This window comes from Sinocyclocheilus rhinocerous, unplaced genomic scaffold (genome assembly GCF_001515625.1).
Source record: "Sinocyclocheilus rhinocerous isolate Xijiao unplaced genomic scaffold, SAMN03320098_v1.1 scaffold115, whole genome shotgun sequence".
Taxonomy (NCBI): Eukaryota; Metazoa; Chordata; class Actinopteri; order Cypriniformes; family Cyprinidae; genus Sinocyclocheilus; species Sinocyclocheilus rhinocerous.
In genome coordinates, this window is record NW_015650001.1 from 628025 (window position 1) to 641094 (window position 13070).

Consider the following 13070-nt stretch of genomic DNA (forward strand, 5'->3'; position numbering starts at 1 on the left):
TTAACATGGATTCAAAGGCTTTACACTCACTTTTTCTCCACCCAGTTCAGTTTTCAATCATCCTGGGTGAAGGGCCATGCAGAGGATCTCATCCGCCTTTAACTCCTCAGCAGCTAACACAGTCAGCATGTTAAAACCTGCCTGATAGGCAAACATAACATTTGAGATATACATCAACTTATGGCATCAGTGAATCACAAGCATTGAATGGGCTCCAGTTTAACTAGTGCACAAGCAGTACTCTGGTGTACCTTGCTAATGGCATATGGCAACACTGGGAATTGGGTGTGCAAGGGAGGCATTCTGATCATAGATCCCGCCACGGTGGAAATATTGATGACAGCTGCTTTATTACAGGACATACCTGGTGTCCCGCTGGCTTTGGCCACTGTTTGTAGATAGGGTAGGTACTCCTGCATAAAAGAGAAAGAAAGAGAAAAAAATGTGAAAGAATTACAACATCTCTGAATTAAAGGTATACTTGACACATACTTAATGAAGGTAGCATTAAAACTGACTTTTGAATGTTGGCATTAAGCCTATACTGCACATTGTAGCTCATTATGGCAACTCATTTGTACTAGTTGAGTAGCCATCTACAAAAGTAGTCAACTCCATTACTAGTTGACACACTCTGAACACATTAACTAATCGGAAAAACGGACTAGTCAGTGCAACCTGCAGCAAGTGCAAAAAACAAATTACTGATAAACAGAATAGTAGCTCATTTTAGTGATGCAGCAGTGTGTTTGGCACTAGCTGTTCTGATCAAGATAAGAGACCAGCAAAGGCTGGTTTAGGTTCATTTAGGTTTAATGTCATGAACCTTGCAAACTCTGCCACATCCAATGACTTGTTCTTCACCCAAAGCACTCATTTTAATAGTCTGGTCACAAACTTTTGTCCCAGTGGCACAATAGTGAAAGCCCCAGCTTTGATGTTTAGCCAGGAGGTTTAATGACTTTCAAAGGACAAATAATTTTTTGTTTTTTTTTACTTTTAACAATGCTTTTACTTTACCTTAATGAAGGGTCCTATCACGTTGGTGTTGAATGTGGTTTTTCATGTCTTCTACACTGCTGGTGTGAATTGAGCCATTTGCCACGATTACAGCATTATTCACAAGCAGGTTCAAACCATTGTTTCCCAGAAGAGATCCCACTTTCTTTCCATACTCTTTGATACTGCATGGATCATCAACATCTAAAATTAACAGAACATATATTAGTGATAAGTATTAAGTAATGAAATGGTATCTTTAAAATTCTCAAAAAAACAACAACAACAACAAAAAACATTTCCAGTGAAAATTTTAAATGCACAGAGAAGGACACATGCACATTTACCAAGACGTATGATAGTGATCACACTTGGATGCTTTTTTGCCAGTTCTCTTAATACCTTAAAAATATAATATGAATAATTAAACAAGGCACATTTGGATTTCTCCTGGTATTTCTATATGTATTAGTTATTTACAACTTACCTCAGACTTTGGTCCATCTGGGTCACAACAAGTAGACAACCCTTTCACTGCTGCCATCATCTAAGTTCATCATTTTGGTTTATCCAACCTGCTCCTTAAGAGTGTTTTTTATATAAACGCAAGTGAACTCCATGCCCATTTTGAACTGAACTTGAACTTGTATTGTCCTGTGTGTATTGTGCTATGTCATACTGTATGTGGTATTGAGGTTAAGAGGAAAAGATCAATGAAATGAATAGTCAGAGAGTGAGAGAGCGAAAAAAACAAGCTAAGATAACATTTCAGCTTGATCTATGCTATTAGCTTAAATAGTAATAGTGACTGCTTGTCACTGCTTGTTAATGATTTGCAACTGCAATAAGCCTGGGTGAAACAGAGGCAGCTCATTCAAATAAAGATATTGTTTTGTCTGGTGTATTTTTAAAAACATTTGCACAACTCATGCCTAGTATCCATACATTTTCCATTGCTTAAGACTTAAGATTTCCATTGCTTTAAGATTAGGACTGGGTCACGGTGGCAGTAGACTAAGGACGCCCATTTGTCCTTTTCCCTGATTAGCTCATCCTGGGGAATCCCAAGGGATTCCCATATCAGTCCAGAGATATAATCCCTCCACATAACTCATAAAACCTGAATTGAGCAATATAGCCAATAAAAAATATAGCCTAATTAGTTTGTTTTATTTCACAGTATCAGTCTTGTCAGGACTAAAATTAGCCTATATGCCATCACTGTTAGCCTATTAGCCTATATGCATTAGCTATAGCATTACACTAGCACAATAATAATAATAATAATGACTATTTTGTCATAACATTGAAGTAGGCTATTATTGATAACAGCCAGGCTATTGTCTTCCTAGGATCAGCCTAACATACCTGGAACCATGGCAGATTGAATGACAGCATTTGTCGAATTGGAGGTGTCCACCCAGCTTTATTTTACGAACTGGAATTTTAGCTTAGCAATAGAATATAAAAACAACTAGAACAAAGTTGCTAGGCAACAGTGACGGCGCATCTTCAACCTGGAGAAAAAGTAGCAAAAGCTGAAATTATACGCCGTCTGTAATGCGAACGGTCAATTTGACCACTTTTGGCCATTCATGGTAGAAATCCTCAGAATTATTTTGTGTTTTGTAATTTAAATAAAATAACTATGTTAGAATAAAATATATACACATTTAAGAAAAGTCAGGGTATTATAGTTATATAGGTTTTATTTCAACAAAGTTATTACATTACAAAAGCTTAGACATGAGGAAAGGAAGCAAGGAAAGGAGAAAAGACTCTATTGACAGATAGGTTGAGCGTTACTCTAGAGCAGAGATGCCCGAACTCGGTCCTGGAGGGCCGGTGTCCCACAGAGTTTAGCTCCAACCTGCCTCAACACACCTGACTGGAGGTTTCAAGTATGCCTAGTAAGAGCTTGATTAGCTGCTTCAGGTGTGTCTAATTGGGGTTGGATCTAAATTCTGCAGGACACCGGCCCTCCAGGACCGAGTGTGGGCACCCCTGCTCTAGAGGGACTTACACTACTTCCTCTTATACCACTGTTTGACTAATTTATCTTCCAGAATCTGGCAATAATGTTTGGGAGGTCATTTTAGGTCAATCTCTTATCCTGCAAGGTCCATCTTGTTCACTGTTAGTAGCAGCTCACACCGTGACTCCCTTGCCACCTTGCTGTTGTCTGACTGAAACTAGTGATGGTCCTCCAGGTAGTTTGCAGTTACTGATGGTTTAATTTTTGGTTTAACGCACAATTATTCACCTTAATTCTTAAATTATTTTGCAGTTAATATATTTTCTTCTCGACATACTGTATTATGCACACACTGTTGTTCTATTCCAAGAAGCATTCATGTTAATAGTTTAATCACAAACCTATGTCCCAGTGGCACAACACTATAAGCCCCAGCCTAGATGTTTGGCCAGAAGGCAACCGCACCAACAATCTATTTCATAATTTCATGGCCTCCAAAGACGAAATGTTGCTGAAACTGTTGAATTGTTGAAAAAGAGCTGGGGGGTCTGAATAATCAGCATCAAAGCTAGACAGCAGGGCAGCGTTCCAGAATGTTGTCCCAACTCCCAAACCTCTGGGCTGTACCCTTCCCAGTTGATGTGGTACTAGAGACAACCCCTTTGCCGGCAGTCCAGGATATTCCACAAACACCATCAACCTCACCAAACTCTTTTGCCCGTTTGAGGATGGTACCCAGTGGAAAGACTGATGGGTACACTTAGGAAAAAGAAGAAGGCCTTCCAAACTTTGTATACTAACTGAGTTCCACAATCCCCATCAGTCTTTCCATAGGGTACTATCCTCAAATGGGCAAAAAAATAAATAAAATAAAATTAGTGAGGTTGATGGTCCCCTTCCATTGTACAGAAAATCATCCGGGGCCACCAGAAGTGCTCATGAAGGGTCTGGCTAATGCTGGGATGAACATTGCACAGGAAGAAGAGATTTTGTTTCATAAATGCTTCATAAAATGTATTTGCCTGAGCTTGAGCAGAATATTTTTTTCATGTTTTACATCTCTCTATCATGATTACACAAAAACATATTTTAATACTGTTTTTTTATTATTTATGAATTATTAACTTTTTTCCCTGATTCAGCCATGTGTGTGTAATTGACATCATATACAATTAAGAGAGAGAGAGAGAGACAGCACTGCTTTATTGATCAGAGTGTTTTATTGTATGAAATGGTATAAAATTGGCATGTGTCTGACATTAACCTTTGACCACATTTTTCTTCTGGTTTACCAGGGCACTGTTTCTCCAGTGTAGTCCAAGAATCCTCCGTGCTGCTTCTCTGTAAGGCTACCAATGACACGCAGCATTCCCTCCACACTTTCTTTTGATTCAAGTGGTGCCTAGTGAAAATATAAACATACATATACAGTAGTTCAGTAAAATCCATTCAACAATTTTCCAAATTGTTTGTAGTATGCTTGGGGATATGGAGCCTCTCCCAAAGTCTTGGGCAGGAAAATACCCTGGGTGAATGGGCAGTACATTGCAGGGCTAAAGACCTGTTCACACCAACACAAATCTTCAGCATGAAAATCTTGTCCAATTTTTGCATTATCAATGTGAATGCAGAAGCACACGACTACTGCAGCGGAGGGAAGAGTTTCTGTGAACCTACATTTAACAACCTCCAGTAATATACAGTTTGTTCCTCAAAGCTATCAATTATATTCAGAAGACATGGGCCCGTATTCAAAAAACATCTTAAGGCTAAAAGTAGCTCATAACATGCCGATTTAGGAGAAAATCTTAAAAATAATGGGAAATTTAGGACTCCTACATTTTTGCTCTAAGGGTATTTCACAAAGCGTTTTAGTGCTAAAACTATCTCCTAAATCTGTGAAATGTTAGGAGTAGTAGGAGTAAAAAGACTCCTAAGTCACTAAGACCAAACCACAAACTATCCTAAAATTGCTGTTGCTGGCAATCTGCCTTGGAATATAAACATTTTAGTAACACACTGCATTTATTTGCACACATATGTTTTCTCATGCATCTTTTTTGGTTGTGGAGGTTATCCCAATTCCAGATTGTCCTTTGATTATATCATTGTTTTCATTAACAAGTTGGGAAAGAAGTAACAGCTGTTCCCTTTCAGTAGGTTACTCTCGACGTCACATCGGTATGACTGACGAAATTGGGATCTCGCTTAAGCCGGGCTCACACTACAGGAGTTTTAAATACAAACCGATTATGAAATCTGGTTGCAGCACACACATAAGGAGAATCTTTGCAGATTATCTTGCCTCAAATCTTAAAATGCCAGAGGGAGCCTCACGTGATCTCACGCAGCAGATCGTCATTCAGTGATGTTTACATATGTTAGCTAGTGTGCTAGCTGCTTTCTACACTCACCCGGTACATTCAAAACTGAGGCAATTTCACTCCAGTGCTTCTCTTTCTCCTTACAGTTGTGATACGTTTTCGACACATTATACAGACAGTCGTGTTACTATAAAACGTCAAGAAGCAGTTTCCTCCGTCTCCACTATCCAACGGGGCCGTACAGCAGCTGTTTTACGGTCGCGCATTGGCTATTGTGAAAGTACTGACGTAATCATATAGCCGTCATCATCCCGATTTAAATCCTAAATATCAAACATGTTTGATATGATCGGGGCAGCCCCGATTTGTGTGCGAGCCAATCGGTAGGTGCAAGATTTGATCGGTGAATGCCTCAAATTACCAGATAATCCGAGCCGAACATCGGGACCGATCGAGGGGCTCGACAAGATTTTTGCTCCGATTCTTGGGAGGGGGAAATCGGGGCTTAATCGGGCTAAAAATCCTGTAGTGTGAGCCAGGCATTAGAGAAACCAATCTACTTCGAGTGTAACTAAATGAGCCAATGCACATTGGCATGCGATGATTGCATCCAGCTGCCGCTGATCGCAACACAAGTATAATTAGGCAGCAGGTGCAAAGCATACTCAGCTTTTCGCTTCGAAGCCAAGCGATCACATCGTTCTGCTCCTGACTACTCTACAGAGAAGGCTGAACGAGTTCAGCACGCTCTTTGGAGCTTCTTGGTGCTGGCGGTACGGCGCTTCAGCGGTGGTGGTTTCCCATGTCGAGTGGGTTGCACACATCAGGCTGCACTACCCCCTGTTTGTGTTGCAGGCAGTCATCTGCCCTGTGCACTTCAGCATGCTAAAATAGCTTTTTTCCCTAAAAGAACATTCACGGATGCGTCTTTTTAAAGACGAAGTTGCGTCTGGCAAACTCGACATTGTGTCATTGTAAAGACGGCATTGCGTCTTACTATAGACAACATATCACGTGTGTTTCGGGATGCGGTCGTTACTTGGCATCGGGTGATGGTCACAATCGCTGCCTCCCGTGTCTGGGCATTAAGCACGCTGAGGTGGCATTCATGGATGAGTCATTTTCTCATTGCGGGAAGATGACCATCTCGGAGTTGCGGACCAGGCTCCATTACCTCAAACAGGGCGGAGCTCCGTTGCCTCTGTCTCGTTTTAGTTCTCGTCCTGGCGGCAGTCAGGCGAGGGCTACTTTAGGCAGTAGCATGGGTAACAGTGATGGCAAACCCTCCAGGGAACCAACCCTCCAGGGACCATTGCTCCCCTTGCACTCCACAACCAGTTGAGCTGCCAAAGGAACGTGTTGGACCCTCTACAAGGAGCATACCAACAGTATCCTTTGGCACTCCTCCCGACGATTGGATAGTCTCCCAGTTCATATCAGAAATGCCTCAACTTATTTAGTCTCCTTGGCATTCAATATTTTTTGACTTGCTGTGCAATGATCCTTTATTTTGGTGAACCTCATCCATTTTAGTTTTATAGTGTGTATTTTATAGTTTGTGTTTTATTGTTTATAATCTTGTTGACCGGTTTTATTTTGCATAATCTGTGCAGCACTTTGGTCGACTTCAGTTGTTTTAAATGTGCCATATAAATAAACATTGTATTGTATGTCGATCGCTGCATTACCAGGCTTACCAGGTCGTGGACGGCACCTTTTTCTGCCGGAAACCGCCCTGCTAATTCCTCCTTCCTCACCACTGTCGACGGTGGTGCAGCTAGGGGGTATACGGGGGTCCCCCCAGTGGAGAGGTCGGTTGCGATGCATTTGTGTCCTAATACAGCTTCCACTTGTCAGGGCAAACCGTGCCTCCCCTCCCAGGCCTGTAGGTACTGCTTATGCGGTCTGTGGAGAAGCTGTTTCCGCCTTACACGCTACGGCGTTACTGCAGGTCCATCAGGCTAAAGCACTGAGGGACCTGCACGAGGGTGGTCACTATTCGGAAGTTCTGAAAGAGCTCCGAACCGCAACTGACCTCGCGCTCCGAGCGACGAAGTTCACCGCGAGTTCTCTGGGTCATGAGATGTCCACACTTGTGGTCCAGGAGCGCCACATCTGGCTGTGTCTGGTCGACATGAGGGATGCCGACAAAGTTTGGTTCCTCAAGGCCCCCATGTCCCAGACCCACCTCTCGACAATAGAGAAGTTTTTTCTATCTCTGGGTCCCAAGAGGACACGGAGAGTCGCGGACGGACCAAACCCGGACCACATTCTTCCTCCTCTGTCGCCAGCAGGGAGCAGCGGGCGGTTTGAGAGCATCATCAAAGGCCCTACTCACACACCCTCTCGCACCTCAGCCAGTTGGGCCTTCGGGTCAACTGGGGAAAGAGCAAACTCTCCCCGACACAGAGGATCTCTTTTCTCAGTATGGAGTTGGATTTGGTCAAACAGACAGCACTCCTCAGTCGGTGTTGAACGCGCTCAGTCAGTGTTGAACTGCCTGCATATGTTCAAGAGCAGGACGGCGGTCCCACTGAAATATTTTCAGAGGCTCCTGGGGCATTTGGCAGCTGCAACGGCAGTCACGCCGCTGGGGCTGCTTCATATGAGACCGCTTTAACACCGGCTCCATGGCCGAGTCCAGAGGTGGGCGTGGCACCGGGGCACTCACCGGGTCCAATTTACACCGGCCTGGCACCAAACCTTCACCCCGTGGTCAGACCTTGCATTTCTTCGGGCAGGAGTGCACCTGGAGCAGGTCTCCAGGTATGCTGTGGTGTACACGGATGCCTCTACCACTGGCTGGGGCCACGTACGACAGGCATGCAGTGCAACAATTTGCAACTGCAAAAAATTGCACTGGCACATCAACTGCCTAGAGTTGTCAGCAGTACGCCTTGCCTTGAACCGTCTCAGAGGGAGCTTACGAGGCAAGCACGTGCTGGTCCGCACGAACAACACTGCGACCGTTGCGTACATCAACTGACAAGGTGGTCTGCGCTCCCGTCGCATGTCGCAACTCGCCTGCCACCTCCTCCTCTGGAGTCAGAATCATCTGAGGTCGCTTTGTGCCATTCATATTCTGGGTCTGCACAACCATACGGCCGACGAGCTGTCACTAGCAGCGCTCCCCGGAGAAATGAGACTCCATCCCCAGACGGTCCAGCTGATTTGGAGATGTTTCGGAGCCGCTCAGGTAGACCTGTTTGCCTCTCCAGAGCCCTCCCACTGCCAGTTGTTTTACTCCCTGACCGAGGGAACACTCGGCACGGACACACTGGCACACAGCTGGCCGCGGTGCCTGCGCAAATATGCATTTCCCCCAGTGAGCCTTCTCACACAGACGCTGTGCAAGATCAGGAAGGACGAGGAGCAAGTCCTGCTTGTGGTGCCTTACTGGCCCAATCGGACCTGGTTTCCAGAACTAATGCTCCTCGTGACAGCCCCTCCCTGGCAGATTCCTCTGAGGAAGGATCTACTGACTCAGAGATGGGGCAGCCATAGGTTCTAGGTGACCTATCCCAAGAGGTAGTAGACACCATCACTTCGGCGTGAGCACCGTCTATGACATGCTTACGCCTTGAAGTGGAATCTGTTCGTCGAGCTGAGAAGACCCCAGAGATGCCCGATCAGAGTTGTGCTTTCCTTTCTGCAGCAGGGGAGGCTGTCTCCCTCCACCCTTAAAGTCTGCTGAAGTATCTGTCAATGAAAACTCTGCTCCTGCTTGCATTGGCCTCCATCAAGAGGCTAGTGGACCTGCACGCATTTTCGGTCGATTAATTGTGCCTAGAGTTTGGGCTGGCTGACTCCCAAGGTAACCCTGAGGCCCTGGCCCGGCTATGTGCCCAAGGTTCCCACTTCTCCCTTCAGGGATCAGGTGGTGAACCTGCAAGCGCTGCCCCCGGGGGAGGTAGACCCAGCCCTAGCTTGGCTCTGTCCCGTCCGAGCCTTGAGATGGTACGTGGACTGGACACAAAGCTTCAGGACCTCAGATCAGCTCTTTGTCTGTTTCAAAGGCTGGCAGAAGGGGAATGCCGTCTCTAAGCAGAGGATGGCCCACTGGATAGTGGATGCCATCACCCTGGCTTATCAGGCACAGGGTGTGCCCTGCCCATTCAGGTTGTGAGCCCACTCTACTAGGAGTGTTGCATCCTCCTGGGCGCTGGCTCGTGGAGCCTCTCTGACAGATATTTGTAGAGCTGCGTGCTGGGCGACCCCCAACACATTCGCTATATTCTATATACCTGCTGCCTAATTATACTCGCGCTGTGATCAACGGCAGCTGGATGCAATCATTGCATGCCAATGTGCATTGGCTCGTTTAGTTTACACCCTAAAGTAGATTGGTCTCTCTAAGCGAGATTCCAATTTCGTCGGTCATACCAACGTGACGTCTCCGTTCCCTCCTTCAGGGAACGAGGGTTACATACGTAACCGAGACGTTCTTGCATCCAGTTTGGTTTTCTTTTATGTTTGCATGAATTACTATCAGCCATGATTATTTTACTCTGCTAATTAAAAGGCTGTTTATATGCATATCCGCTAATTGTTTACGAGAAGCACACACATAAGAGGCTGACAATTAGCTGAACATATACAGTATTTGTTTAATTAGTGACACTTAGCCTGCACTTTAAAATCTTTATTTGAATGTGTCAACATTGATTTTTTTAAACCTTTATTTGAATATGGCAACATAATATCGTGCTCCACAATATTTCTATGAATAAATCTCTAACAGAGACCCCTCCCCTATCAGCCAATCACTGTGTGCATAGTAAGCATGCTGACATCATACATAGCAACGAGGTCAACCCCGCCCTTACTCTTAGCTTAAACTTCTCTCTATTCCTTAGTAAAAGTTTGTCTCAGCAGCTTTGTGAATAGATTTTAAGAGAAAACTATTACTGCTATTTAGGAGAACTATTAGTGGTAAGATAAAATGTTTTGTGAATACGGGCCCTGGAGTATACAGCACAAAATATTCCCTAATTTGGAAGCATTTAAGCTTGAGTTTAGGTCAAATTGATATAAAGTTGTAACAAAGTCTATCCATTTTATATTCAATTTTGGCCAGTAGGTAGTGTTGTCAATAAATCATTTCCGGATTACATGAAAATTATTTTATATAACAAAATGTTTTTAATATCTTGACTGTCATAGTCACAATATGATGTGACAAAAACTTAAAGACATTTTTTTTTGTATGTTTGAAAATATGTGGAAATCGAAAGCACCTGCTGCATTACACTTAACATGGATTCAAGGCAGCTACACTTACTTTTGCGCCACCCAGTTCAGTCTTCACCCATCCTGGGTGAAGGGCCATGCAGAGGATCTCATCCGCCTTTAACTCTTCCGCAGCTAACACAGTCAGCATGTTAAAACCTGCCTGATAGGTAAACATAATATTTCAGTTATACATGGACTCATGGCTTCAATATTTTATGGGTAATGAATGGGATCCAGTTTAACCAGTACCAAAGCAGGACTCTGGTGTACCTTGCTAATGCAGTAAGGCAACACTGGGAATTGGGTGTACATGGAAGGCATTCTGGTCATGGATCCCCCAAGAGTGGAGATGTTGATGACAGCTGCTTTATTAGAAGACATGCCTGGTATCCCACTGGCTTTGGCCGCTGCTTGTAGATACGGTAAGTACTCCTACAGTACATAAAAAAGAGAAATAAAAACATGTATCTGAATTAAGTTTATTTGACACAGACCAAACACATTAACTAGTGTCAAAAAAAAAAAAAAGTCAGAGCAACTTGCAGCAAGCACACCAAAGGAAACAACTGATGAACAAAGCGGTAGCTTACTAAAATAAGCTGGTCTCATCAGGCTGAGAGACCAGCTAAGGCTAGGTTAAAAGTACTTTGATACAATGCCATGCCTAGATGCAAGGCCCCAGCCTTAGATGTTAAGCCAGAAAGCAGAAGCAAATTGTTGCTTTAGAGCTCTTAGCGATGCATTACCTTAATGACTAATAAGGGTCCTATCACATTGGTGTTAAAGGTGTTTTTCATGTCTTCAACACTGCTGGTCTGAATGGTGCCATTTGCCACGATTGCAGCATTATTCACAAGCAGGTTCAAACCATTGTTTCCCAGAAGAGATCCCACTTTCTTTGCAGACTCTTTGACACTGGATGGATCATCAACATCTAAAATTAACAGAACAAATGTTAGTGCTAAAGTATTAAGCAATGAAGTGGTATTCAAAAACCACTGAAAAATCACTTTGAAATTCTAAAAAACTACTTCTAGTGAAAATTTTAAATGCAGCAGGAAGGACACATGCACATTTACCAAGACGTATGATGGTGATCACACTTGGATGCTTTTTTGCCAGTTCTCTTAATGCCTTAAGAAAGATAGTATGCATAATTAAACAAGGCACATTAGGATTTCTTTTGATGTTTTCTATTTGTGTTAGTTATTCAGAACTCACCTCAGACTTCGGTCCATCTGGATCACGACATGTAGCAAAAATATGCCGTTTTTGACAAGAATCCTCCAAGAATTGCTTAACAGTTTCTAAGCCCAAGCCCCGGTTGGCTCCGGTGATCAAGATATTGCATGCTTTCACTGCTGCCATCATTTAAGTTAATTCATCAGTCGGGATCATCCAACCTGCTCCTTAGAAGTGCTCTTTATATGAACCCAAGTGAACACCACGCCCATTTTGAACTCATGTATTGTGCTGTGTTTACTGTGCTGAGTCATACTCTATATTACTGAGGTTAAGAGGAAATGATAAATGACATGAATGAAAAGTCAGAGAGAGTGAATAAAAAAAAATAAAAATAAAAAAAACAAGCTAAGATAACAGTGAATGCTCGTTAATGATTAGCAACTGTAATAAACAGTGGCAGCTCATTCAAATTAAGGTGCAGACTCTGCATGAATGCTTGCTTCGGTGTTCTCTCTGTCTTTCTCTGTTGCTCAGATAACATTCTACATACATGCTAGTATTATAAATAGCATATGGTTTTTCATCTCATTCATCTATTGTGTAACCATCTCAAGTGTAACCGTAAGTCAATCTTTTCAGCAGTGGAATTAATAAATTAGAAATGTACAGTTTTGCACCATCATGCTGACAATGTTTCTTCAGTCATTCGGCTAAAGAATCATCCTGCAGCCTGAATTGCCCTTCAGAGTCCTCATGCCACCCCCTTTCCACCTTATGAATAATTTTCTAGAACCATCTCAGAAATTGATAAGCAAAGTATCTGCAATATATACAAAGAACAGTACTGATTTATTGCTTTATTAATTGTTTTATTGTATGAAATTGCATTTGATAAAAAGTAGTTATGTGTATGTCATAATGTAACAAATGAAACATGTTTGAAATGTTCAAACTGAGAAAATGTACCATTGTAAGGGGGAATAAAAGGTAATTTTGGATTTGATGACTGCAACACTTCTCAAAAAAGTTGGGACAGGGCCATGTTTACTACATCCCCTCTTCTTTTAACAACAGTCCACAGACGTCTGAAAACTGGAATATTTTTCATTTCATGATGTGCCGAATGTTTTCAACTGGTGAACGGTCTGGACTGCAGGCAAGACTCTTCTAATACGAAGCCATGCTGTTGTAATAGATGCAGTATGCAGTTTAGCATTGTCTTGCTGAAATATGCAAGGCCTTTCCTGAAAAAGACTTTGCCTGGATGGAAGCATACAGTATGTGTCACGATCTGCTACGGTGCGGGAACACTGAGCAAGGAACGAGGAGACCAAGAGTACAAAAACCAAGGAATT

At 43.1% G+C, this 13070-nt stretch overlaps 1 protein-coding gene and 1 pseudogene across 1 annotated transcript; both read right to left on the reverse strand.

Moving 5' to 3' along the window:
• On the reverse strand, positions 1-1543 carry LOC107711148 (uncharacterized oxidoreductase TM_0019-like; annotated as a pseudogene).
• Positions 1544-4195: 2652 nt separating this feature from the next.
• On the reverse strand, positions 4196-11967 carry LOC107711206 (C-factor-like). Its single transcript, XM_016516144.1, has 6 exons — positions 11752-11967; positions 11610-11664; positions 11277-11464; positions 10801-10962; positions 10580-10690; positions 4196-4376 (listed from the first exon to the last, which is right to left on the reverse strand). Exons 1-6 carry the CDS (start codon positions 11899-11901, stop codon positions 4263-4265), a joined length of 780 nt encoding a protein of 259 aa, XP_016371630.1. The 5' UTR covers positions 11902-11967; the 3' UTR covers positions 4196-4262.
• Positions 11968-13070: the final 1103 nt, after the last annotated feature.

Coding starts and splice junctions, on each gene's coding strand:
- LOC107711206 (XM_016516144.1), bottom strand. CDS start 11,901: ATGATGGCAGCAGTGAAAGCATGCAATATCTTGATCACCGGAGCCAAC. Junction 11,665..11,751: donor CAGATGGACCGAAGTCTGAG/GTGAGTTCTGAA, acceptor ATCTTTCTTAAG/GCATTAAGAGAACTGGCAAA. Junction 4,377..10,579: donor CTGAACTGGGTGGCGCAAAA/GTAAGTGTAGCT, acceptor TATTTTCACTAG/GCACCACTTGAATCAAAAGA.